At 43.8% G+C, this 26,527-nt stretch overlaps 2 protein-coding genes and 1 pseudogene across 3 annotated transcripts in view; 2 read left to right on the plus strand and 1 right to left on the minus strand.

Moving 5' to 3' along the window:
• Positions 1–8,878, plus strand: part of LOC106572359 (V-set and transmembrane domain-containing protein 2-like protein) — a 48,562-nt gene extending 39,684 nt beyond the window's left edge. Inside the window, exon 4 of the mRNA XM_014146421.2 lies at positions 7,164–8,878. Within this exon, the coding sequence (XP_014001896.1) occupies positions 7,164–7,550 (387 nt within the window). The 3' untranslated portion in view covers positions 7,551–8,878. The remainder of the gene's footprint in view (positions 1–7,163) is intronic.
• Positions 8,879–10,343: 1,465 nt separating this feature from the next.
• LOC106572371 (TELO2-interacting protein 1 homolog) lies at positions 10,344–18,725 on the minus strand (annotated as a pseudogene).
• A 643-nt stretch (positions 18,726–19,368) lies between these two features.
• LOC106572358 (regulation of nuclear pre-mRNA domain-containing protein 1B) lies at positions 19,369–25,803 on the plus strand. Of its 2 annotated transcripts, XM_014146420.2 has the most exons (8): positions 19,369–20,072; positions 20,391–20,602; positions 20,733–20,862; positions 22,373–22,512; positions 22,699–22,820; positions 23,110–23,236; positions 23,430–23,605; positions 24,401–25,803. In XM_014146420.2, exons 2-8 carry the CDS (start codon positions 20,452–20,454, stop codon positions 24,548–24,550), a joined length of 996 nt encoding a protein of 331 aa, XP_014001895.1. In that variant the 5' UTR covers positions 19,369–20,072; positions 20,391–20,451; the 3' UTR covers positions 24,551–25,803. The 2 variants fall into 2 exon arrangements, with proteins under 2 accessions (XP_014001895.1, XP_045552124.1); XM_045696168.1 differs by having other exon boundaries at positions 19,369–20,602.
• The last annotated feature ends 724 nt before the right edge of the window (positions 25,804–26,527 follow it).

A 26,527-nucleotide genomic window follows, 5' to 3' on the forward strand; every position in this document is an offset into this window, starting at 1 on the left:
GTCATTTTGCAGGGCTCTGGCAGTGCTTCTCCTGCTCCTCCTTGCACAAAGGCGGAGGTAGCGGTCCTGCTGCTGGGTTGTTGCCCTCCTACGGCCTCCTCCACGTCTCCTGATGTACTGGCCTGTCTCCTGGTAGCGCCTCCATGCTCTGGACACTACGCTGACAGACACAGCAAACCTTCTTGCCACAGCTCGCATTGATGTGCCATCCTGGATGAGCTGCACTACCTGAGCCACTTGTGTGGGTTGTAGACTCCGTCTCATGCTACCACTAGAGTGAAAGCACCGCCAGCATTCAAAAGTGACCAAAACATCAGCCAAGAAGCATAGGAACTGAGAAGTAGTCTGTGGTCCCCACCTGCAGAACCACTCCTTTATTGGGGGTGTCTTGCTAATTGCCTATAATTTCCACCTGTTGTCTATTCCATTTGCACAACAGAATGTGACATTTATTGTCAATCAGTGTTGCTTCCTAAGTGGACAGTTTGATTTCACAGAAGTGTGATTGACTTGGAGTTACATTGTGTTGTTTAAGTGTTCCCTTTATTTTTTTGAGCAGTGTATATATATATATATATATATATATATATATATATATATATATATATATATATATGTATTTCTTTTTAAATATATAAACAGTTGAAGTCGGAAGTTTACATACACCTTAACCAAATACATTTAAACTCAGTTTTCATCATTCCTGACATTTAATCCTAGTAAAAATTCCCTGTTTTAGGTCAGTTAGGATCACCACTTTATTTTAAGAATGTGAAATGTCAGAATAATAGTAGAGAGAATTATTTATTTCAGCTTTTATTTCTTTCATCACATTCCCAGTGGGTCAGAAGATTACATACACTCAATTAGTATTTGGTAGCATTGCTTTTAAATTGTTTAACTTGGGTCAAACATTTTGGGTAGCCTTCCACAAGCTTCCCACAATAAGTTGGGTGTATTTTGGCCCATTCCTCCTGACAGAGCTGGTGTAACTGAGTCAGGTTTGTAAGCCTCCTTTCTCGCACACACTTTTTCAGTTCTGCCCACACATTTTCTATAGGGTTGAGGTCAGGGCTTTGTGATGGCCACTTCAATACCTTGACATTGTTGTCCTTATGCCATTTTTTCCACAACTTTGGAAGTATGCTTGGGGTCATTGTCCATTTGGAAGACCCATTTGCGACCAAGCTTTAACTTCATGACTGACGTCTTGAGATGTTGCTTCAATATATCCACATCATTTTCCTCCCTCGTGATGCCATCTATTTTGTGAAGTGCACCAGTCCCTCCTGCAGAAAAGCACCCCCACAACATGTTGCTGCCACCACCGTGCTTCACGGTTGGGATGGTGTTCGTCGGCTTCCAAGTTTCCCCCTTTTTCCTCCAAACCTAACGATGGTCATTATGGCCAAACAGTTCTATTTTTGTTTCATCAGACCAGAGGACATTTCTCCAAAAAGTACGATCTTTGTCCCCATGCGCAGTTGCAAACTGTAGTCTGGCTTTTTTATGGAGGTTTTGGAGCAGTGGCTTCTTCCTTGCTGAGCACCTTTCAGGTTATAGGACTCGTTTTTACTGTGGATATAGATACTTTTGTACCTGTTTCCTCCAGCATCTTCACAAGGTCCTTTGCTGTTGTTCTGGGATTGATTTGCTCTTTCCGCACCAAAGTACATTCATCTCTAGGAGACAGAAGGCGTCTCCTTCCTGAGCGGTATGTCGGCTGCATGGTCCCATGGTGTTTATACTTGTGTACTATTGTTTGTACAGATGAACGTGGTACCTTCAGGCGTTTGGAAATTGCTCCCAAGGATGAACCAGACTTGTGGAGGTCTACAATTCTTTTTCTGAGTTCTTGGCTGATTTCTTTTGATTTTCCCATGATGTCAAGCAGAGGCACTGAGTTTGAAGGTAGGCCTTGAAATACATCCACAGGTACACCTCCAATTGACTCAAATTATGTCAATTAGCCTATCAGAAGCCTCTAAAGCCATGACATCATTTTCTGGAATTTTTCAAGCTGTTTAACCTCTCTGGGGTATGTCGGACGCTAGCGTCTCACCTGCGGGACACACTCGCCAACAGCCAGTGAAATAGCAGGGCGCCAAATTCAAAACAACAAATTTCAAATAATTCAAATTTCTCAAACACACAACTATTATATCCCATTTTAAAGACACACTTCTCGTTAATCCAACCACAGTGTCCGATTTCAAAAAGGCTTTACGTGAAAGCATAACATTAGTTTATGTTAGGACAGCGCCTAGACAAGAAAAACCACACAGCCATTTTCCAAGCAAGGAGAGGCGTCACAAAAACCAGAAATACAGCTAAAATGAATCATTAACCTTTGATGATCTTCATCAGATGGCACTCATAGGACTTCATGTTACACAATACATGTATGTTTTGCTCGATAAAGTTCATATTTATATAAAAAAAAAACATTTTACATTGGTGCGTAATGTTCAGAAATGTTTTGCCTCCCAAAACTTCCGGTGAATGAGCACATCAATTTACAGAAATACTCATCATAAACATTGATAAAATATACAACTGTTATTCAATGAATTATAGATACACTTCTCCTTAATGCAACTGCTGTGTCAGATTTCAAAAAGGTTTTACGGCGAAAGCACACTTTGCAATAATCTGAGTACAGCGCTCAGACATCAAAACAAGCCACACAGATACCCGCCGTTTTGGAGTCAACAGAAGTCACAAATAACATTATAAATATTCACTTACCTTTGATGATCTTCATCGGAATGCACTCCCAGGAATCCCAGTTCCACAATAAATGTTTGTTTTGTTTCGATAAAGTCCATATTTATGTCGAAATACCTCCTTTTTGTTCGCGCGTTCAGTCCAGCATTCCAAATGCACTGTGTTCGCACAGTAAGTTCAGACGCAAAGTGAAAAAAGTTATATTACAGTTCGTAGAAACATGTTAAACAATGTATAGCATCAATCTTTAGGATGTTTTTATCATAAATCTTCGATAATATTCCAACCGGACAATTCCATTGTCTTCAGAAATGAAAAGGAACACACCTAACTCTCACGGGCGCACGCCTGTCTGAGCTCATGTCATTTTCTCAGTCATCTGATTACAATGGCTCTTATTCTCTCCCCATTCACAGTAGAAGCATGAAACAACGTTCTAAAGACTGTTGACAGTGGAAGCCTTAGGAAGTGCAAAATGACCCCACAGACACTGTATACTGGATAGGCAATCACTACGGTTGGATATTTTCTCAGGTTTTTGCCTGCCATATGAGTTCTGTTATACTCACAGACATCATTCAAACAGTTTTAGAAACTTCAGAGTGTTTTCTATCCAAATCTACTAATAATACGCATATCTTACCTTCTGGGCCTGAGTAGCAGGCAGTTTACTACGGGCACGCTTTTCATCCGGACGTCAAAATACTGCCCCCTACTCCGATGAAGTTAAAGGCACAGTCAACTTAGTGTATGTAAACTTCTGACCCACTGGAATTGTGATACAGTGAATTATAAGTGAAATAATCTGTCTGTAAACAATTGTTGGAAAAATTACTTGTGTCATGCACAAAGTAGATGTCCTTACCGACTTGCCAAAACTATAGTTTGTTAACAAGAAATTTGTGGAGTGGTTGAAAAACGAGTTTCAATGACTCCAACCTAAGTGTATGTAAACTTCCGACTTCAACTGTATATATGTATTTACAAAAAATATATATGGGGGTTTGGAAATTATGCAGACAATAACATTGATGGAAGCCAAAATCAATCTGCAATATTAAAGCTGATCTATCCCCTAAAAAAAATATCCCCAAAAATGTAAAAACGTAATCAATAAATATTGCAATTTCTTGGATGCTGTGGAAGCTGATTGTCAGTACACTTGCTTCTGCTACAGTTGTGTGTTTCAGATCTATAGGAAAACTGAGGCTACAGTGCAGTAAGATGGTGCAAGGTCTTCTTTTCTTCTCTCAGTAAAGCATGAATGCGCCAAACTTTACAACTGCTGTCTTTACAAGTGCGATCTGCTGTCTTAATTTGAAAAAAGAGAGACTGCGTGCTCCCTGCTGAAGAATAATTAGGGAGTCAACGGAACTTTTGATAGTTCATCTGGCGTGGCGTAGTTCCTTGTTGCCACCAGGCTGACTGAGGGTAATGATTTGTTAACAGCTAGTTCTGTGCTCGAACAGCAGCTATTCATCTTGCTGTGTGTGGAGGAGTATAAACCAGGTTCTCCCTCTACTCCATCGTCTCCAGGAAAAGATTAAGCCTATCTCTGATCTGATGTTTCCTCCCTGGTTCATTTCCCTATTGGCTGGCTAGCTGCTGCTGACTAACTATAATGAAACCACCAGCTGTGGTGTGGAGGAGGATGCCACTGGGCCATCGCTCAGCTGGTAAAATGGTGTTGTGAGTTCCAGCCCAGAGTCATCGGTTCCAGCAGACATGGATGCATACCAGCCTTTCATGTTTCCCCACAAGTATAGCTAATGGCATCAACCATACTGAAAACACCAATCAGCTTTCCGGCACCTTGTATATGGCCTTAGAGTTTAAGTAATTTCATATTCTATTGATGCTATGAGATTATACTAAACCATGCAGGCCTACAGTGGTTTGCGAAAGAATTCACCCCCTTGGCATTTTTCTTATTTTGTTGCCTTACAACCTGGAATTAAAATAAAAAATAAAAATGTTGGGGGGGGGGGGTTGTATCATTTCATTTACACAACATGCCTACCACTTTGAAGATACTAAATATTTTTTTATTTGAAACAAACAAGAAATAAGACAAAAAATCGGAACACTTGAGCGTGCATAACTATTCACCCCCCCCAAAGTCAATACTTTGTAGAGCCACCTTTTGCAGCAATTACAGCTGCAAGTCTCTTGGGGTATGTCTCTATAAGCTTGGCACATCTAGCCACTGGGATTTTTGCCCATTCTTCAAGGCAAAACTGCTCCAGCTCCTTCAAGTTGGATGGGTTCCGCTGGTGTACAAAAATCTTTAAGTCATACCACAGATTCTCAATTGAATTGAGGTCTGGGCTTTGACTAGGCCATTCCAAGACATTTAAATGTTTCCCCTTAAACCACTCAAGTGTTGCTTTAGCAGTATAATTAGGGTCATTGTCCTGCTGGAAGGTGAACCTCTTTCCCAGTCTCAAATCTCTGGAAGACTGAAACAGGTTTCCCTCATGAATTTCCCTGTATTTAGCACCATCCATCATTCCTTCAATTCTGACCAGTTTCACAGTCCCTGCTGATGAAAAACATCCCCACAGCATGATGCTGCCACCACCATGTTTCACTGTGGGGATGGTGTTCTCGGGGTGATGAGAGATGTTAGGTTTGCCCCAGACGTTTTTCTTGATAGCCAAAAAGCAACATTTTTGTCTAATCTGACCAGAGTACCTTCTTCCATATGTTTGGGGAGTCTCCCACATGCCTTTTGGCGAACACCAAACGTGTTTGCTTATTTTTTTCTTTAAGCAATGACTTTTTTCTGGCCACTCTTCTGTAAAGCCCAGCTCTGTGGAGTGTGCAGCTTAAAGTGGTCCTATAGACAGATACTCCAATCTCCGCTGTGGAGCTTTGCAGCTCCTTCAGGGTTATCTTTGGTCTCTGTTGCCTCTCTGATTAATGCCCTCCTTGCCTGGTCCATTAGTTTTGGTGGGCGGCCCTCTCTTGGCAGGAATTGTTGTGGTGCCATATTCTTTAAAATGTTTAATAATGAATTTTATGGTGCTCCGTGGGATGTTTTAAGTTTTGGATATTTTTTTATAACCCAACCCTGATCTGTACTCCACAACTTTGTCCCTGAGCTTGGTCTTGGAGAGCTCCTTGGTCTTCATGGTGCCGCTTGCTTGGTGGTGTCCTTTGCTTAGTGGTGTTGCAGACTCTGGGGCTTTTTGGAACAGGTGTATATATACTGAGATCATGTGACACTTGGATTGCATACAGGTGGAATTTATTTAACTAATTATGTGACTTCTGAATGTAATTGGTTGCACCAGAACTTATGGGCTTCATAGCAAAGGGGGTTTTAGATTTCACTTCACCAATTTGGACTATTTTGTGTATGTCAATTACATGAAATCCAAATAAAAAAATAATTTCAATTGCAGGTTGTAATGCAGCAAAATAGGAAAAACGCCAAGGGGGATGAATACTGTTGCAAGGCACTGTACTAACTATAGTCCTAAAATAGTATTTTTGGTCTGTTTTATTGGGCTTAAGGTTAAATATGATTGTGTGATTTTCTCTGTAAGCCCAGAGGACTCTGGACTGATAATAGAGATAGACAGCCACAGACAAATCATCAGCCTTGGGTACACTACCTGAGTGGGAGGAAGCTAATAAAGACAACTGGATTTGTATCCTGGTGCGTCACAACCAATGACATTCCCACATCATGTGATCACTTTGTGTTATCTAAGATCTGACACCATAAAATCTATTTTCACAGCGTTTTATAAGCCACTGAACTATTACATCATTACCCAGTAAAGGCATGTTCTGTATGTACAGCATGCAGGGCACAGCATCTCCTCATTTGTTCAAGGGAGCAAATGGAACAGCTGTCTGCAACATGGAAACAAAGGGACTGGCGCCTATAAAGGACATTGTTCTGAGTGTGTGTGTACATGCCTCCTCACATGCCCACTCAATCTGTTTGGTTGCCAGACAGCTTCATTGAGCGCAGGGGCCGGGTGGCTGGACTCGACTGGGCTTGGTGGGGCTGCCAGCAGTAAAGGGCCTAGGGAGGCGGGGACAGCTGCTCTGTAAGTGTTGCACTGTGGTGACGCAGCCAGCATTTCATTACAGAGCTGTCTGCCAGCCTCATCCGGACCAGTCAGCCTGGCTCATCCACACACACACAGAGGATGCAGGGACAGAGAAGGGGGTGATGGTGGGGGATGCACAAGGAAGTTTATTGTTTTTCGGAACAAATTGAATAACAGATACAGACACAGAGTATTTTCAGATCTGAATGAGAAATTCAGCTGGACGACAAATTAGGGTTGAGATATCATGATGTGAGGATTTCTAGTTTTTGTTTGTAATAGATAGGGTATACAGTCATGGACCAAAATGTATAATTTAACTCTTGGATGTCGACCAATGAAATATAATTCTGTTGGTCTGTTTTACAGGTGGTGAAGGTTGCCGGGAGCAACATCTCCCACAAGCTTTGTCTGTCCAGCGTGAAGCCGTCTGACGAGGGCACATACGAGTGCCGTGTGATCGACTTCAGCGACACCGACAGCAACGCCCGCCACCACAAGGTGAGGGCCTACCTGCAGGTGGAGTCAGAGAGAAACCAGAACCCGAAGCTGCGCCATCATGGAGAAAACGTCCAACCCCAGGACACCAAGGGCCTGGCGAGCAGCAGGCACCAGCCGGAGCATGGCAAACACTCGCCAGCATCCCACCACAAACCAACAGGCACTGGCAGGGAGCTGAGGAAGAGGTCTGCTGAGACTGGCAGCGCTACTGACTGTACTGACAGCTGTCCTCTACACCTCACAGCTCACCCATAACCTCCTCTGCCTGTTTTGGTCTGGCCTCAGCCCCACACCCCGGGTGGGTAGTTCCAGTCCCGGAGGGCCGCAGCGCAATTTACCCAGACCTCTGATTCATCCACCCCTACCACTGCTCCAGACACCAAAGGGACTATATCTCAGTGCCACCTCAGTCCTAAATCTCTAACCTCAGCCCTCACACTGTCCCATCAAAAACATCCCAAGTCCTCTCCCAGGCCAAACCCTTCTCTTTACCACAACCCTCTAGATCAGGGGTGGGCAACTTTGATGGAGATGGGGGCCACAAAAAATCTGAACTCATCATGAGTGGCCACAGTGTGCGCACTCACATCCATACCCATTTTTCACCCTAAGCTACATTTTGTTGGGGGGGCAAAACATTTTAGCGTCCCCCACTCTTAACAATGGAGAGATTTTTTTGGTTTGTTTTAGACTTACTTTCCTGCAATTCTACACATTTAGCCATTGGGCGTAGAAAAGATTGCCATTTTATGCAATTTGACTCATTTAGCCATGGGGTGGAGACAAATATTAGCAGTGTTTAAGCTAATTTCCTGCAATTCTACACATTGTGTCCTGACTTATGCCATGTTAATATATCTGAGTGAGAGTGACCTAAAAAAAAAAAATCGGTGGGGGGGGGGGGCCATGATTACTACATGTTTAGATTGCTGGCTAGACTAATTTACTAATCTAAAAATGTGTAGCTAATTGAGTGAGTTTCAGTGACTGACATAAGATAACTGCTGATGCACAACCTAACTCTCAACAGTCAATTCCCCCGAATGAGTTCCTATTTATTTATTTCAATAAATTGTTTTGGGTTTGATCTGCCAGTTGCCCATCCCTGCTCTAGATTGTCTACACTGTACATGTTACTGTATATAATGATAAAAAGTGCATGTTTAACATGTTTTCTTACAATCTTTTTCAATCATCTAAGAGGACGTATAAGCTGGAAGGGTTACTTGTTGCTTTATTCATTTGGGTTTGTTTTCTGAGCAGTTCATTCGCTGTTTCTCCATGGTAAGACAAGGGGGGGTTCTATGGGTTAATATCAGTGGGTCATGATTTCCATCCAACCAGAGCTACACCAATGTTTATAAAGTAAAACCTGTTCATTGTGTTTTGTGCTTTCCCAACAGATAATGTGGCTGTTAGAAAGACCTGATGGATAATAGAATTGTTTCTTGCTCTAAACTTTGCTTTGATGTTTTGTAAGAAATCATTGTAAAAATGTTGTACATTTTAGAATGTCTTCTAGGATGTTGGTCTCGCACTAAATTTATGCCTTTATCAAATTAAATAAAGTGTACATGAACCTATCTATTGTGACTTGAATGTGATCTGCCTTCAGAATATATGTAATAATTCAGTACCTGTAATATGTAAGCCCTTGAGACGTTGATGATAGATCAACATTTGTTGTATTACATTCCTGAAAAGTCGACATCTGACCTTGCTATCATTTATATGCAAACACACTGATTTGTATGCTGCCATTGTAAAGACATTATTATTAAAATCCAGAATACGGCATCACAGTTAACTCATAAGGCAGTCACACATTTTCTCTCACCAGTCTCCTTCCTCACGCCCATGTATCCTGAGCAGCAATCAACACATTCGGTCTTACAGTATGTCATTTTCTCAGAACTGTATTATCTATCCATTGGTGTGCCAAGCAGTGCCTGCCTAAATCTGTCAAGCCATGCTTGTGTCAGATGATTTGATGATTAACAGAATAAAAAGCCTTGCTACGTGTCATTATCAAGCCTGGTTTTGGGGGATATCACATTATCCTATCCCTGGCTGTGTTTTTATGGGCTGCCAGACAGGCCTTCCATGGTTGATGAGTAATGACGCTATTGTCAGCATTGTCAGCTGGATAAATAGCAAAGTATGGAGGTGATAAAGCGCTCCCTCACCAACGCAAAACACGTGGCAACCCTGTTCCCGTTTCCCCGGCACGCACATTCATTATGATGTCGCAGAGATTCTTCCAGACCCCACAGTCTAAACAAGACTTGACAAACAAGCCCAGGCTCTAACCTACACTTGAACCCTCAGGGGAGTTCAAGTTGTATTCAAAATCATGCTTTCAATCAGGCATTTGTGCAGCAAGTAGCAGATCTATTCTGTGTGAATCAAATGGAAGTTTGTGTGGAATGACCATGACGTCTGGTTATTAAAGGAGGAATGGAACCAAGATGTGAATTTGAAGCTGGAATGGAAGGCAAGATGAAAGCTCTGCCATTCTACTTATGGTGGAGGAGGTCAACTATGACATCGATTGCTGTATCTACTTGTATGAAAGGCTAAGCAGTTACAATGAAGGTCAAACATTTTTTAAATCTCTTATTAAAAAACAATAATTGTTTATTAAAAAGACTATTAATTACTACTTTAACATTCAGAATAGTGGCCTTTTGGCCATCCCTTGTGAGCACATTGGAATATGTACACCCTTACCCAACACTTGCACAGAATCAGCACTTAACAGTGACTTTGAAACACCAAAATGTTAAACTATAGGATGATGTCTGCAAGGCACAGTCCCTGAAAAGAGGTTGGGGAAGACTAAAACATGCTGTGCTCTCCTGTGGCTGTCGTCAGTGTAGTGTTCCTTCCTCCGCCTGGGGACAGTCGGGTGGATGACTGGGGAACTGTTTATTGGTGCAGATCACTGGATCTCTGTTGCTGCTGGCTGTGTGTCCAGAGGTAACCCACAATCCTCCAAGAGTTTCAAGACGTTGCCTGTGTACTCGTTCTTCTTAAGGCCCATCCCACTCAGCTCCACAGGCTGCAGGTCAGGGTGGGGTGTAGGAGCAGGGACAGTAGAACACGTTCAGAGTCAACTAGAAGGCATCAGGGTCCACCTCAATCAGGTGCCGGAAGACACGGTACAGAATAGCACATTGATACATTTAACTGAATAATAGAAAGCTGATAAATAAGGTCATAAATTGAACCACAATGTATGATGTGTTAAAATTCACTACATGACCAAAAGTATGTTGACACCTGCTCGTCAAACATCTCATTCCAAAATCATGGGAATTAATATGGAGTTGCTCCCCACTTTGCTGCTATAACAGCCTCATTTCTTCTGGGAAGGCTTTCCACTAGATGTTGGAACATTGTTGCGGGGACTTGCTTCCATTCAGCCACAAGAAGCCACACAGAATCGTTTAGAATGTCATTGTATGCTGTAGCGTTAAGATTTCCCTTCACTGGAACTAAGGGGCCTAGCTCGAACCATGAAAAATTGCCCCAGACCATTATTCCTCCTCCACCAAACTTTACAGTTGGCACTACGCATTGGGGCAGGTAGTGTTTTCCTGGCAACCGCCATAACAAGATTTGTACTTCGGCCTGCCAGATGGTGAAGCAGGATTCATCACTCCAGAGAACGCCATTCCACTGCTCCAGTGTCCAATCTAGATGTATTATTGCTTTAGATGTACAGTGGGGGAAAAAGTATTTGATCCCCTGCTGATTTTGTACGTTTGCCCACTTACAAAGAAATGATCAGTCTATCATTTTAATAGTAGGTTTATTTGAACAGTGAGAGACAGAATAACAACAAAAAAATCCAGAAAAACGCATGTCAAAAATGTTATAAAATTATTTGCATTTTAATGAGGGAAATAAGTATTTGACCCCTCTGCAAAACATGACTTAGTACTTGGTGGCAAAACCCTTGTTGGCAATCACAGAGGTCAGACGTTTCTTGTAGCTGGCCACCAGGTTTGCACACATCTCAGGAGGGATTTTGTCCCACTCCTCTTTGCAGATCTTCTCCAAGTCATTAAGGTTTTGAGGCTGACGTTTGGCAACTCGAACCTTCAGCTCCCTCCACAGATTTTCTATGGGATTAAGGTCTGGAGACTGGCTAAGCCACTCCAGGACCTTAATGTGCTTCTTCTTGAGCCACTCCTTTATTGCCTTGGCCATGTGTGTTTTGGGTCATTGTCATGCTGGAATACCCATCCACGACCCATTTTCAATGCCCTGGCTGAGGGAAGGAGGTTTTCACCCAAGATTTGACGGTACATGGCCCCGTCCATCATCCCTTTGATGCGGTTAAGTTGTCCTGTCCCCTTAGCAGAAAAACACCCCCAAAGCATAATGTTTCCACCTCCATGTTTGACGGTGGAGATGGTGTTCTTGGGGTCATAGGCAGCATTCCTCCTCCTCCAAACACGGCGAGTTGAGTTGATGTCAAAGAGCTCCATTTTGGTCTCATCTGACCACAAAACTTTCACCCAGTTGTCCTCTGAGTCATTCAGATGTTCATTGGCAGACTTCAGACGGGCCTGTATATGTATTCTTGAGCAGGGGGACCTTGCGGGCGCTGCAGGATTTCAGTCCTTCACGGCATTGTGTGTTACCAATTGTTTTCTTGGTGACTATGGTCCCAGCTGCCTTGAGATCATTGACAAGATCCTCCCGTGTAGTTCTGGGCTGATTCCTCACCGTTCTCATGATCATTGCAACTCCACGAGGTGAGATCTTGCATGGAGCCCCAGGCCGAGTGATATTGGCAGTTATTTTGCGTTTCTTCCATTTGCGAATAATCACACCAAATGTTGTCACCTTCTCACCAAGCTGCTTGGCGATGGTCTTGTAGCCCATTCCAGCCTTGTGTAGGTCTACAATCTTGTCCCTGACATCCTTGGAGAGCTCTTTGATCTTGGCCATGGTGGAGAGTTTGGAATCTGATTGATTGATTGCTTCTGTGGACAGGTGTCTTTTTTACAGGTAACAAGCTGTGGTTAGGAGCACTCCCTTTGATTAGGAGCACTCCCTTTAAGAGTGTGCTCCTAATCTCAGCTCGTTACCTGTATAAAAGACACCTGGGAGCCAGAAATCTTTCTGATTGAGAGGGGGTCAAATACTTATTTCCCTCATTAAAAAGCAAATCAATTTATAACATTTTTGACATGCGTTTTTCTGGATATTTTTGTTGTTATTCTGTCTCTCACTGTTCAAATAAACCTACCATTAAAATTATAGACTGATCCTTTCTTTGTCAGTGGGCAAACGTACAAAATCAGCAGGGGATCAAATACTTTTCCCCCCACTGTATACCTGAGACATGCCTCTTGCAGGTTGGGTGGCTGTCTGCAGCCGAGGTAGGGCAGACAGGCTTCAGTTACAGCATCCAGGTCTGAGTCCCCTGCAAATACAACACAGATACAACACATATACCAGAAGGAAAACCGAGGGAAAGAAAGAAAAAAAACGGGGAAAAACAATGGAGAGTGTGTTGAGGAGAAACTGCTGAAATCCCCTGGGAATTTCACAGCAGCCTGTCTCCATCTCTGGATTTTACACATCCACTCCCCACTCTCAGTACCTTTCATAGTCATGGCAACTTCATCACTTTGTAGTAGCCCCCCCCACCACCCCACAGACACATATTCCCTAAGCTCCTAACTGGGCCACCATTCAAACATAATTTCAAAATAAGTCTAATCGCATCTTCCTCAAGGTCTTTAGCGACGCTTTGCTTATTTGGCAATTCAACCCACACGGTTGAAAAACAAGCCTACTCATTGTGTCTGAATACATTGGTGCATATTTCAAAAGGTAAATGGGATTATTTCAGCATTAATTTCATCCTGTATCCCTATCCCTTCTGTCTCATGTGGAAACAGGAGGGAAACACACAGCAAAATACTGAGGGAAAGGCCAGCCCAGGAGTTTCTCTATGGGGTAAATAAAGCTAAAAGCATATCACATCAGGAGAATTTCTCTTTCTCTGTGGCCTGGCTAGTAATTGCCTTTCTGGAGACGTTTCAGCGGTGAGGTGGAGTCGATGTTTACCAGTGTGTTCTAGTACTGCTTCTGCTGCTGCAGTCTCTGTCTCTCGATGTCTCAACAAAAGCCTACCCAGCTGTATTCCTCTGGGGCTGATGAGGAAAGAGGCAGCATCTTCAAGCACCAAGGAAGACCATGTATTGACTCAGCTAGTTGAAGTGTATCCAAACCGATCTACTGTTGAAAACCAGTGGGTATCATGGTGGCTCTGCTTTGTGTGTGTGTGTCTCCAGTTCCCTCCATTTCCCTTGGCAGCAGCGATGTCTTTTTCCCTTAGGAGCTTGGTTGGGGACATTTACATGCACATACACCATTCAATGCAGTCTATCGGACACACACTTTGTAATTCAAAAACAGTGCAAGATTGACACCTAGTGGCCAAAAAGCTAAACTCAGCAGAAAAAGAAATGTCCCTTTTTCAGCACCCTATCTTTCAAAGATAATTCGTAAAAATCCAAATAACTTCACAGATCTTCATTGTAAAGGGTTTAAACACTGTCTCCCATGCTTGTTCAATGAACCATAAACAATGAATGAACATGCACCTGTGGAACGGTCGTTAGGACACTAACAACTTACAGACTGTAGGCAATTAAGCTCACAGTTAAGAAAACTTAGGACATTAAAGAGGCCTTTCTACTGACTCTGAAAAACACCAAAAGAAAGATGCCCAGGGTCCCTGCTCATCTGCGTGAACGTGCCTTAGGCATGCTGAAAGGTGACATGAGGACTGCAGATGTGGCCAGGGCAATAAATTGCAATGTCCGTACTGTGAGACGCCTAAGACAGCGCTACAGGGAGACAGGACAGACAGCTGATCATCCTCGCAGTGGCATACCATGTGTAACACCTGCATAGGATCGGTACATCCGAACATCACACCTGCGGGACAGGTACAGGATGGCAACAACAACTGCCTGAGTTACACCAGGAACGCACAATCCCTCCATCAGTGCTCAGACTGTCCGCAATAGGCTGAGAGAGGCTGGACAAAGGGCTCACCAGACATCACCGGCAACAACGTCGCCAATGGGCACAAACCCACCGTCGCTGGACCAGACAGGACTGGCAAAAAGTGCTCTTCACTGACGAGTCGCGGTTTTATCTCACCAGGGGTGATGGTCGGATTCGCGTTTATCGTCGAAGGAATGAGCGTTACACCGAGGCCTGTACTCTGGAGCGGGATCGATTTGGAGGTGGAGGGTCCGTCATGGTCTGGGGCGGTGTGTCACAGCATCATTGGACTGAGCTTGGTGTCATTGCAGGCAATCTCAATGCTGTGCGTTACAGGGAAGACATCCTCCTCCCTCATGTGGTAACCCCCTTCCTGCAGGCTCATCCTGACATGACCCTCCAGCATGACAATGCCACCAGCCATACTGCTCGTTCTGTGCGGGATTTTCTGCAAGGCAGGAATGTCAGTGTTCTGCCATGGCCAGCGAAGAGCCCGGATCTCAATCCCATTGAGCACGTCTGGGACCTGTTGGATCGGAGGGTGATGGCTAGGGCCATTCCCCCCAGAAATGTCCAGGAACTTGCAGGTGCCTTGGTGGAAGAGTGGGGTAACATCTCACAGCAAGAACTGGCAAATCTGGTGCAGTCCATGAGGAGGAGATGCACTGCAGTACTTAATGCAGCTGGTGGCCACACCAGATACTGACTGTTACTTTTGATTTTTACCCCCCCTTTGTTCAGGGACACATTATTCAATTGTGGAACTTGTTCAGTTTATGTCTCAGTTGTTGAATCTTGTTATGTTCATACAAATATTTACACGTTAAGTTTGCTGAAAATAAACGCAGTTGACAGTGAGATGACGTTTATTTTTTTGCTGAGTTTATATAGTTTTAACATTCCCAATAAAATTATGAAAAAAAAGTATAACCCAGAATAAAGAAGTGTGAGGGTGTTGGTGGCCTACTTAGGTCCAGTCGGAGGCAGAGAGCCCCCAGGCCCTGCAGCACAGCCAGCTGCAGGTTGTAGGACGGGTGTGGCTGTAAACTGGGCCGGCCCTGGCACTCACTGGAACCTGTTTGGACAGCGAGGCAATCAGCGTGGGAAGCACTTCTTTAGACACCCTCTTCCTCAGGAAACATCTGCAGGTTTCCCACAGTGTGCACAGAACCTAGAGAGCAAACACAAACGGACATCATAATGAATTAAATTGTTCTAGATGAATCATGTACACTTTCATGACAGTCTAACCATTAATGAAAAAAACAAAAACTTATGTGAACTTTTTCTAATTGATGTCATCAATTATTTACTATATAAACAATCATGAAATGATAATTATTCCACTGAGTTAAATAGTAGTGTACTAGTAGTCAGAGTGGTGGAAGTAGTGAGATACCCTGGAGGGCAACTAGCGGATCATCAGCAGTGAGTCGGAGCAGGAGGTCAGGCCAGCAGCGGTGAGCAGCTCATTCTCTTTCTCAATCAGCACACAGACACACAGCTCCAGCACATCCACAACCTGCAATAGACACACAGGGTCAGCTCTACAAAGCCTGGGACACAGGGACCAACTGCTCTGGTGTCACTAAACACACAGCAACATGTGGTGGCAAAACTAGTTGTATTTTCAAGCTCCTTCTGTTTGAGTGCTAAACGATCTACAGCTGTATGTTGAGGCTGAGCCGGTGGTCGGAGAGCAGGTGGATGCAGCATTCCATGGCTTCTTTGGCTATGGTGATTTGGGCTGGGAGTTCAGCTTTCACATCAGGACCCTCAATATCTTCTTCAAACTCCACCGGAGGTGGGATCTCTGAAATAACAACCACAGAACACTTCAATGCAGTGCAAGGAACGTAGCGAGTCATAACACTGATAGATTCTGATTTCTGTAGAACAGCTTTCAATAGACATTTGTGTAACACAACTTGAACTGGGAGAAGCACACCACACAAAATCTGCCGATCCCTAAAAAGCAGTGCATTGACTTGGGACCCAGCTGTGAGGAAAACAGCATGGGTGAAACTTATTCAGGTCTGACATGGCACAGTAGTACTAAGAAGCTTCATCAAGCATAGCATTAATGTTGTGCATCAGTGTGAGAAATGATCTCCCAAGGGAATAGCGTGGCAGCCAGAAAGAGAGAGCCCCAACTAACCTGGCTGCTCTGTGCATTGCTCTTCCTCTGCCAGATCTTTCTGTTTGTGGTAGTCCAGGAAAAACCGGCGCACATTCAGCTGGTCCTGCTCACGCCACGCCTTCTTGGTTCCTTTATTCTCACTGGTTCCCCAACACTAGAGAGGAACCATCTCGCTGTGGTTGAAAAGAAACATGATTAAGATTGTGTTACTTAGGCTGTGTTATAGCTAAAGGCTGTCATTTTGTGTCCTGTGTTTCAATTTCCTCTGAGTTCTCCTATTAAAAAGTATGCCATAACGTGGTGATAACAATGTTATAAACTAGGGAAAACATTTAAGTGGGTATAGAAACTTTACCTAGAGCCTTCATAAGTGAGTGCAGCACAGTGCAGAACAGAGGGGACGTCTCATTGTAACTCATGTCCAGAGCCAGAAACACATCCTGGACGATGTCCCCCACCAGAGACAGCAGGCTGGGGTCGGAGTGGCTAAACATGACGGTGAGGACCCTGGGGACGGACGCCCAGCCTCTGGAGGTTCAGACTCATCGTTCTGCAGGTAGTCAGAGTTCTCATTGATCAGATCCTTCAGGGAGGTATATCCATAGGTCTGGCTGATGTCCCACATGGCATTCAGTGCTGCCTGGCTGATCAACAGTGCCTCACCCCCGGCCTTCTCCAGAACCGGGTATAGTGATGTCATCAGAATTAGATGGAAGTCCATCCCCAAGGCCTGGGCGAAGCAGCCTATCCCTTCCAACTGGATGCATATCTGCCAGATGTTGCTGTTCAGCTCGTGGATTGTGGAGCTCTTGTGGACTGCTTGGACCAACTGGAGGGGATTCCCTTTCCCTTCAACCCCATTAGATATGGAGAGGAGACTAGATTGACTTAGATGCTCCTGTGCCCCTCTGTCAGACTCCTCACTAATAAGGGTTGACAGGTGCCAGTGGCTCAGGCTGGTTTACTCCTCTATGATGGACTCCACTGCTGCTTTCAAGTCCTCCTGACTGCACACACCCTGCTTGTCCGTGCCCCCTGCCATCCAGATGCTCGCTGTCCCTGTGACCATCTCATTCATCACCATGGCAGCCTGCTTCCTGTAGACCGACGACTCCTTGTACAGATCCATAAAGTGATCCCCTAGGAGATACACATTTCCATAGAAACCTAACATCCTGCATATCTCCTTGAGAATGGAGAAGATCCTATCGTCTCTGAAGTAGAGGAAATGTTCTTCTGAGCATGTGCCCCGTGGGGCCCTGTCTCCATGGTAACCGAAGAGTTCCTCTCCTCCACGATGCGGACATCCATCACATTGAACTCCAACACCTGCATCAGGGCCTTGGATACCTGCTGGTGGTCTGAAAAGTTTACCATGTCAAGCCTCACTCTCCAGTGCTGATGAGCTGAGGTGCAGGATATTATATTTTTTAACAGTAAGGCTAGCCTCCCAGAGGTGTTTCTCACCCAGTCCTGAGTCCTCTGCACTACTAGCTCCCCTACTCTCCCCAGCTCCCAGGGCTGTATCTTCCCAGCCCTGTTGTTCTGTAGCTGGTCGTCAGCCAACACCAGTCCCACTGTCTTGAACCACACCTTTATTTCCCTAACAGTAACAGTGTGTCCATGCCTAATATCCCCAGTGATCACATGGCTCACAGCAATCCAAGGTAAGAAAGAAGCCACGGTGTTGCCTAGGATACGCCTCTCTTACTGACCCACTGACACATGGTCCAGAGAACAGTCACACTGGAGGGTCAGAGCCTGCAGGCATTTTAGTGCAGCCGCTTGCACAGTGAGGGACTTCTCCTGCTCTCCCAGGGCAAGCAGCAGAGAGATAGCAGCCCCAAGGCCAGGCAGCATGGCGGGCTCAAACAGCTTGAAGACCACATCATGGTAGGCTGCATGCAGCAGAGCATCCATGTACCTCAGTACTGCAGCTTTCAGCTCCTCTGAGAGATCTCCTTTCTGAGCTTCTGCCTCTGCTCCCCCATGGACCCAGGGAAGCCAGCACCGGCTTCCCTGGGTCCATGGGGGAGCAGAGGCAGAAGCTCAGAAAGGAGATCTCTCAGCGTCTTCCAGCTCCGTACACAGGTGTTCTCCAGGACGTAGCCCATGGCCTCGGCCACAGCCTGGACCAAGCCATCCCACTTGGGGCCAGAGTTTTTGAGGGCGAAGCAGAGAGTGAAAAGGACATGGAACCCTGCAGCAGCTGCAGGACTATCATTTACATGCCTCAGCTGTGTGCTCCACATTGCCCACCGTGGGCTCACGAGTCAGAAGCACACAGGCTGGACGGAGGTAAGCAAAAGCAAGCTTTGGGTCATCAATCAGATGGTCCATTCTTTGAAGACAGATGTTACTCACTGAAACAGAAAATTAAGATATTAGAATCATAGCTACCATATACTCTTTAGGAAAGTAGTTGGATGCAGTTCAGCAGTATGCCCGCTCAATGCACTCTAGCAAATTCATTTTATCAGGATAATAGCTTAGAGGTATATCTTTGTTACCTAAATGTTCATTTTATAAGTCAAATTTGGTCTGTTGCTAATCACCCATATCAGAACTTTGCCTGACCACCCTTGCTAAAGCTAGTTACCATCCTTATTAAAGCTAGTTAGCTAGATACTGTATATCTGGCTAGCTAGCTATCTTAGTTAGTTATTGGAATGCTTAAATGCCAAAGCTAGAACAACCTAACAAAGTAAGATTCAAATAAGCTTACCTTTGCTAGTATATATTTAGTGACGGACATCTGAGACGAACTCATTTCGAGATACAGCACTGAAACTAAATGAAGACAGGCTAGCTGTCTTAGCCACTGATGGTCCTAGCTCTCCGTCACACAGGCGTCACTATTCCTGTAGGACGTCATTATTCTGCGACGCATACAGTTGTGTATGCTTTCCATGCTTGTTAGCTAGCTTTGGTGCACTTCATACTTTAAAAGAAAGATATTGCAACGGTTTTCAGGTCAAAGTTCACTTCGTTCCAGGTAGCTAAGCGAGTAGCCTGATATACTCTTTGGCTACGCTGACTTACTCACAGTAAGCTAGCTAGCGCAACATTTTTGCTGATGATACTCTGAACTTGTCTTTTTTTAATACTTTTTTTTATTTCACATTTATTTAACCAGGTAGGCCAGTTGAGAACAAGTTCTCATTTACAACTGCGACCTGGCCAAGATAAAGCAAAGCAGTACGACAAAAACAACACCGAGTTACACATAAACAAACGTACAGTCAATAACATAATAGCATAGTCTTGACCGACGTCGGTTGATCTAGCTAGCTACTTTGCATGTAATTTTAAGTCGTGAAATATAGCTACACGTGACAGTATTTGAATAATGTTTCTAGTTATGATCTAATATCACAAAATTCACAAAGGGTTTTGAACAGACTTTGAACCCTGTGTATCGGGTGAAAGGTCAAGCGGCCATCTTTGAAGCGATCCAGAGAGCTGTGGTGTTTTCTAGAATGCTAGTTAACTAGCTACTGTACTAGTACTGTAGCTAACGAAGAAACGTACGTTTCAAAGAAACGTTAAAGCTACATGTATTCAAACGGCACTATACTAAATTATAAATAGATGTATTGGTAAGTAACTTACATCTAGTATCGTAGTAGCTAGCTAGTAAACAAAGCCAGTGGATAGATTAGCTAGCTTGCTAGGCTACCTATCTAGGACTTTCTAGTTGGCCATTTGTAAACAGATAGCTATTATAGTTGTCTAGCTAGGTAAACAAGCTTACACGCTCATCAATGTAAATGCGCATGTATATTTTACACGGGTTCGTAGCTATCCTGTTAGCGAAGAGAAGCATAGACAGACGATTAGCTAGACAGTTTTATGCAGCAGGTTGCGTGTTTAACTGGCGGGAACTTTGTTTTTGTGGACATTGTTGGTTTCCTCAGTTAACCTCAAAAAGTTGTGGGGTGTGTAACGGTACATCAAAGAGTACTTTCTGGGCACATCATGTCTTCTTTTTCTGAGTCTGCGTTGGAGAAGAAGCTTTCTGAGCTCAGCAACTCTCAGCAAAGCGTACAGACGCTGTCTCTGTGGATCATTCATCATCGCAAACACTCGCCGCTCATCGTCAAAGTATGGCACAGAGAACTGAAGAAAGGTGAGAGTACTTATGAACGTCGCCACCTCGACAATATTCTTTAACTGCTATTTACACACTGAAACGTTGATGTCACATGAAGTATGCCAAACCATATTTACCCGGTCTACGTTCTGTATTTGTCTTTCAGCAAAAAGCAGCAGGAAGTTGACTTTCCTGTATCTTGCCAATGACGTGATTCAAAACAGCAAGAAGAAAGGTCCAGAGTTCGCTAAAGACTTTGAGACAGTCCTTGTTGACGCTTGCTCTCATGTTGCAAGGTATGTGGTCTGGTATGTTACCGTTTCAGGGCTAAACTTGTCTACCACTGAAATGTGCAGGTTTGTGATGCAGGCCTATGTTTTATTATAAACTGGGTAGTTTGGGTACTGGTAGCCCTTGATCAGGACTCTCAGTTACATTACATTACACATAAGTCATTGGACAAAGGCATCTTCTGTACAGGGGAGTTTTGGTAAGAGCCCCTACGCTCAATCTGAACATTAACACCCATCGCTTGCGGTACGGTTTTGGAAGCATAAGGACTTTCATATCAGCAAGAAATGTTTCAAAAATCAAAAGGTTAAATTGATACACACCTTGATAGTGTTAGTGTTCTCACATGGCCATATCTCCATGTTACAGGGCTTGTTTATGGAAGATGAGGTGAGCACCTGTGCTAATTAGGGGCTCCCGAGTGGCGCAGCGGTCTAAGACACTGCATCTCAGTGCATGAGGCATCACTATAGACACCCTGGTTCGAATTCAGGCTGTATCACAACAGGCCGTGATTGGGAGTCCCATAGGGCAGCGCACAATTGCCTCAGCGTCGTCCGGGTTTGGCCGGTGTAGGCCGTCATTGTAAATAAGAATTTGTTCTTAACTGACTTGCCTAGTTAAATAAAGTTTACATACAATTAGGTATATAGCATGCTCCGAACACCTGTGTGTGAGAGTAATTCGGGAAGTGTAGTGTCATTGGATGAAGGAACCCATAGCTGTATTGATCTGTGCAAACTGCTACAGTAAGTGTATCTTTCTTTTTTTTTTACGATTCTTTCTCGCTGATGAAAGATAAGGACTGTATGTTTCGAAAGCCATATTGCAAGCAATGATTATTGACGTTACGAAACGTTAAAGCATAGCGTCGGGATTGTAGTTCACATGAGTTAGTCGTGGGCAAAGATAATGGCTGAAAACTGTAGGGAGAAAGCAGAATGATGCCTTGAGTTTTTGAGAGCTAGGGTACCGGATGCTGATTAGCTTAAACAGTATTTCAGCCATGTGTATATCAGACACTATACCACGGGTATGATGCAAAAAATACTTGTTTACTGTTCTATTGATGTAGGTAAGCAGTTTATAATAGCATTAAGTCACCTCAGGGGTTTATAGTATATGGCTAATTAATTTTGTCACGATACCAATATCGTGATACTAGGAAGTAAAGAAGCAAAGGAAACAAAACATGAAGCAGACTTAATGTCTTAAGGAAAACAGTCCTTATGTTGGAAAAAAAACAGCCCTATGTTGTCACCCAGAGTCACATTTGTTTGCAAGCTGTAGAACACAATATTTTACAATGCCAAAATGTACCTGCGGGTGTTAATTTTAGGCCCTGGTTAGACATTAACCTGCTTCAAAACATTGGTAAATGGATTACGCTGCTACTGTATTCTACAGCAGCATAACAACACAAGAACAAAGAGGATCAAATAAGTTATTGAGTTGCTCGGCGAGGAAGAGTTGAATTTCATGATGAATCTCTGTCTCTTTCTCTCCCTCCCTCAGAGAGGCAGATGATGGCTGTAGAAAGCCCATCGACAGGCTGCTGACTATCTGGCAGGAGCGCAGCCTCTACAAGGCAGAGTTCATCCAGCAGCTGAAGCTTGCTATCGAAGACTCAAACAGCCCCCAACACCAACCCACAGGTACAGTCAGAGTCCCCTGGGTCTTCACTGATGGAGCAGTTCAGCTTTACTAAATTGGTTGCTGGTGATGGGATGTTTCCTATGTAGGCATTTTGGATGTCAGAATTTCCAAGAAACATGCACGTCCAATGTTGTTGTTTTTGTGAATATGGTGTTTTCTTTCTAAATCTGTGGTATCTTTTGCAGAGGAGAAGAAGGCCCCTAAACGGACCTATCAGAAGATGATCCAAGAGCCGGAGGAAGAGGAAGAAGATGACTACAGGGGCAACATGTCCCCACAGAATTCAGACATCTCAGGGCCACAGCTGGTAGGCTGAACCAACAACTCCATAAGCCTTTAGCTCATTCACCAGTACTTTGTCTATTACACTGCAATTTGTGACAGCTTTTCACACCAGCTGAAGTTATCTCCCAACTCTCCACTATGTGTCAGTGATACAAAGGTTGTCCCATGGACTCTTGATTTGGAAGATTCTAGCTTTTAGTTTGTGCTCTGGTTGTGAATTGTTGTTTAGAAAAATGGTCAAGCTTGAAAATTGCATATTGTTGGCCAGAACTTTCACATACCCTTCTCTCCTTCCCTCCCTCTCCCCTCAGACGGAGGAGCTGGTCAAAGCCCTGCAGGACCTGGAGAATGCAGCCTCGGGTGATGCTGCTGTGCGCCAGAAGATCGCCTCTCTGCCACAGGAGGTGCAGGATGTGTCCCTGCTGGAGAAGATCACAGGTAAGTCCTGAGGAAGCATTCATGGTACCTGAAACACAAGGAAACTTGACCCCCACCTTTCTCCAACCTCAATGTGTATTGTTGGCCTAATCTAGTCTACTACAAGGGATTGTGTTTTCTGAAACTTAATGTTGTTTCAATATTATGCCTAAGTAAAAACTCAAATTTGACTTGACTCACCCTGTCCCTATAGATAAAGAGGCAGCTGATAAACTGTCCAAGACAGTGGATGAGGCCTGTCTACTGCTGGCTGAGTATAACGGACGTCTGGCTGCTGAGCTGGAGGACAGGAGGCAGCTGGCGCGCATGCTGACCGAGTACATCGGTAGCCAGAAGGAAGCCCTCACAGAGAGGGAGAAGAAACTAGAAGCAAGTCTAAACAATCAAAATCATTGTTTTGCTTGTCTTTTACAAACAAGCAATTAGAATGTGAAAAATGTACACTACCATTCAAAAGTTTGGGGTCACTTAGAAATGTCCTTGTTTTTGAAAGAAAAGCACATTTTGCCCATAAAAATAACATCAAATTGATCATAAATGCAGTGTAGACATTGTTAATGTTGTAAATGACTATTGTAGCTGGAAATGGCAGATTATTTTATGGAATATCTACATAGGTGTACAGAGGCCCATTATCAGCAACCATCACTCCTGTGTTCCAATTACATGTTGTGTTAGCTAATGTAGTCTAAGGAAGGCCAGTTTTATTGCTTCTTTAATTAAAACAACAGTTTTCAGCTGTGCAAACAATTGCAAAAGGGTTTTCTAATGATCAATTAGCCTTTTAAAATGATAAACTTGGATTAGCTAACACAACGTGCCACTGGAACACAGGAGTGATGGTTGCTGATAATGGGCCTCTGTTCACCTATGTAGATATTCCATTAAAAATCAGCCGTTTCCAGCTACAATAGTCATTTACAACATTAACAATGTCTACACTGTATTTCTGATCAGTTTGGTGTTATTTTTATGGACAAAATGTGCTTTTCTTTAAAAAACAAGGATATTTCTAAGTGACCCCAAGCTTTTGAACGGTAGTGTATATTTTCCCATGATCCAACTACAGCAGCTTTGTGAGTCACTTGGATTGTTTAAAAGAAGTAGAAAGTGGACCCATCAGAACTGTACCGTCTGACATGGGTACTGTTCTTTGTATTGCAGGAGTACAAACAGAAGCTGGCACGAGTCACGCAGGTGCGCAAGGAGCTCAAGTCTCACATCCAGAGCCTGCCTGACCTCTCTCTGCTGCCCAATGTGACGGGAGGCCTGGCCCCTCTACCCTCTGCTGGAGACCTGTTCTCCACCGACTGAGCTTCCTGCTCCCTGTCACACTCTGCCTCTCGCCAGGGCACATACTCCCTGTCGAACCCGCTCACTAGCTACTGAACCCTAGGGAGAGACTGAGAGGGACATTGGAAGCTCGGGGACATTCCTGGTGGGAGAGACAATGGTTGTTGAAGATTCCGTTCCACCAGCTTGGACAAATCTCCTTTACGTTTTTATTCTGAACGCCAGTCAAACGCCAGCTAACTGATTCTGTGTTGAAGAGAAAAGTTGGTCCTTAGCCAATCCCCATTTTTGTGTTCATATGGTGAGATGGTGGCTCGCACACGCACTAGATCACGTGTCAAACTCATTCCACAGAGGATCAACTGTCTGTAGGTTTTCACTCCTCCCTTGTTGTTCATTGATGAAATAAGGTCACTAATTAGTAAAGAAATCCCCTCACCTGGTTTCTGTGTCTTAGGAAAAACCAGAAACCCGCAGACACTAGGCCCTCCATGGAATGAGTTAGACACCCCTGCACTAGATCGTTGTGACAGCTTTGTGAAGAGACACATCATGTTTATTTTAACGGCTTTAAGTTGGTTGCTTTTTAATGTTGATGAAATTTCAGGTGATTTTTGTTAGGGTGTATGTAGGGAGGGGGCCTGTTTTTCCATGTAGGTTGCATTTTGGTTGTCATTATTTACCATTCTCTGTAATTCCAGCTCAACACACAACAATATCCTTACCTTCAGGTTTGTCATCAAGCATTTTGTCATACATAGCACTGAGTGGCCAATCATCGGTCAATAACATTTCATCCATGAAGTAGTGTTTCTCAATCCGTTGTGAACTAGTTTAGCCCTCAGACAAGTGACCGATTGAAGTTATTTGAGCAAACTTGGGGCAGATTGAGACACACTGTCTTTGCTGAGCTCTGCTGATGTCATCCTTTGTCACAGATGATTGTATCACTTGGTACAAATGTCAAACTAAGAGGCTTTTCGGGACTGGGCCCGGCCACTACTTATTCAGCATTATTCAGACTTTTTTGAAGAGTAGCAGAAAGTTAACATGGTTCGTTCTGTCACTAGTTTGGATTATGGGCACAGACCTGGGAGATAAGTGTTTCCCCATGTTGGAGAATAGTAATAGGACATCTGCCCCTGGAAATGTTGCTTTACTACAGATGGTAGACCTGTGTGGCATGTATTTCTCTCTGCCCATGCTTTACTACAGCAGTAGTTTCACTAGTAAAATAATTCCATGGATACAAATAAAATGGAACCATTTGGAAAGAGCTGTGCTGACTTGTTTATACTCTGACTAATGTGACATTGATATGATGGACCTGTTTATTTTTTTTTGGGTGGACGTTTTGAATCTATCGACTTTCACCAGTGTCTTCCGACAGGTGGCGTCACTCATCCATGAAGACGATGGACTTTCACAGCGTTCACAAAATATATATATATATATATATATTACTGAACAACAATAGAAATGCAACATGTAAAGTGTTGGTTTCATGAACTGAAATAAAAGATCCCAGAAATTTTCCATATGCACAAAAAGTGCATTTCTCTCAAATTTTGTACACTAATTTGTTTACATCCCTGCTAGTAAACATTTCTTCCTTACCAAGATAATCCATCCACCTGACAGGTGTGGCATATCAAAAAGCTGATTAAACAGCATCATCATTAGCCAGGGGCACCTTGTGCTGAGGATAATAAAAGGCCACACTAAAATGTGCACAAAATGCCACAGATGTCTCAAATTTTGAGTGTGCAATTGGCATGCTGACTGCAGGAATGTCCACCAGAACTATTGCCAGAGAATGTAATGTTTATTTCTCTACATTAAGCTGCCTTCAAAGTCATTTTAGAGAATTTGGCAGTGCGTACAGGCAAATATATTGATAAATATCACCTTGTCCGAGAAGATTTACACGGTTATCAAAATCCCACTCCACGGTAAGCCTACACAAAACAGCCCTTATTTTACATTTTCTGAAATCCC

This window comes from Salmo salar, chromosome ssa15, assembly GCF_905237065.1.
Source record: "Salmo salar chromosome ssa15, Ssal_v3.1, whole genome shotgun sequence".
NCBI classification, from domain to species: domain Eukaryota; kingdom Metazoa; phylum Chordata; class Actinopteri; order Salmoniformes; family Salmonidae; genus Salmo; species Salmo salar.

What these genes read in the sequence shown, in the direction of transcription:
- LOC106572358 (XM_045696168.1), top strand. Translation starts at nt 20,452, where the DNA reads ATGTCTTCTTTTTCTGAGTCTGCGTTGGAGAAGAAGCTTTCTGAGCTC. An exon ending in CCCCCAACACCAACCCACAG is followed by an intron (nt 22,513 to 22,698) that starts GTACAGTCAGAG and finishes TATCTTTTGCAG; the next exon opens with AGGAGAAGAAGGCCCCTAAA. An exon ending in AGAGGGAGAAGAAACTAGAA is followed by an intron (nt 23,606 to 24,400) that starts GCAAGTCTAAAC and finishes TTTGTATTGCAG; the next exon opens with GAGTACAAACAGAAGCTGGC.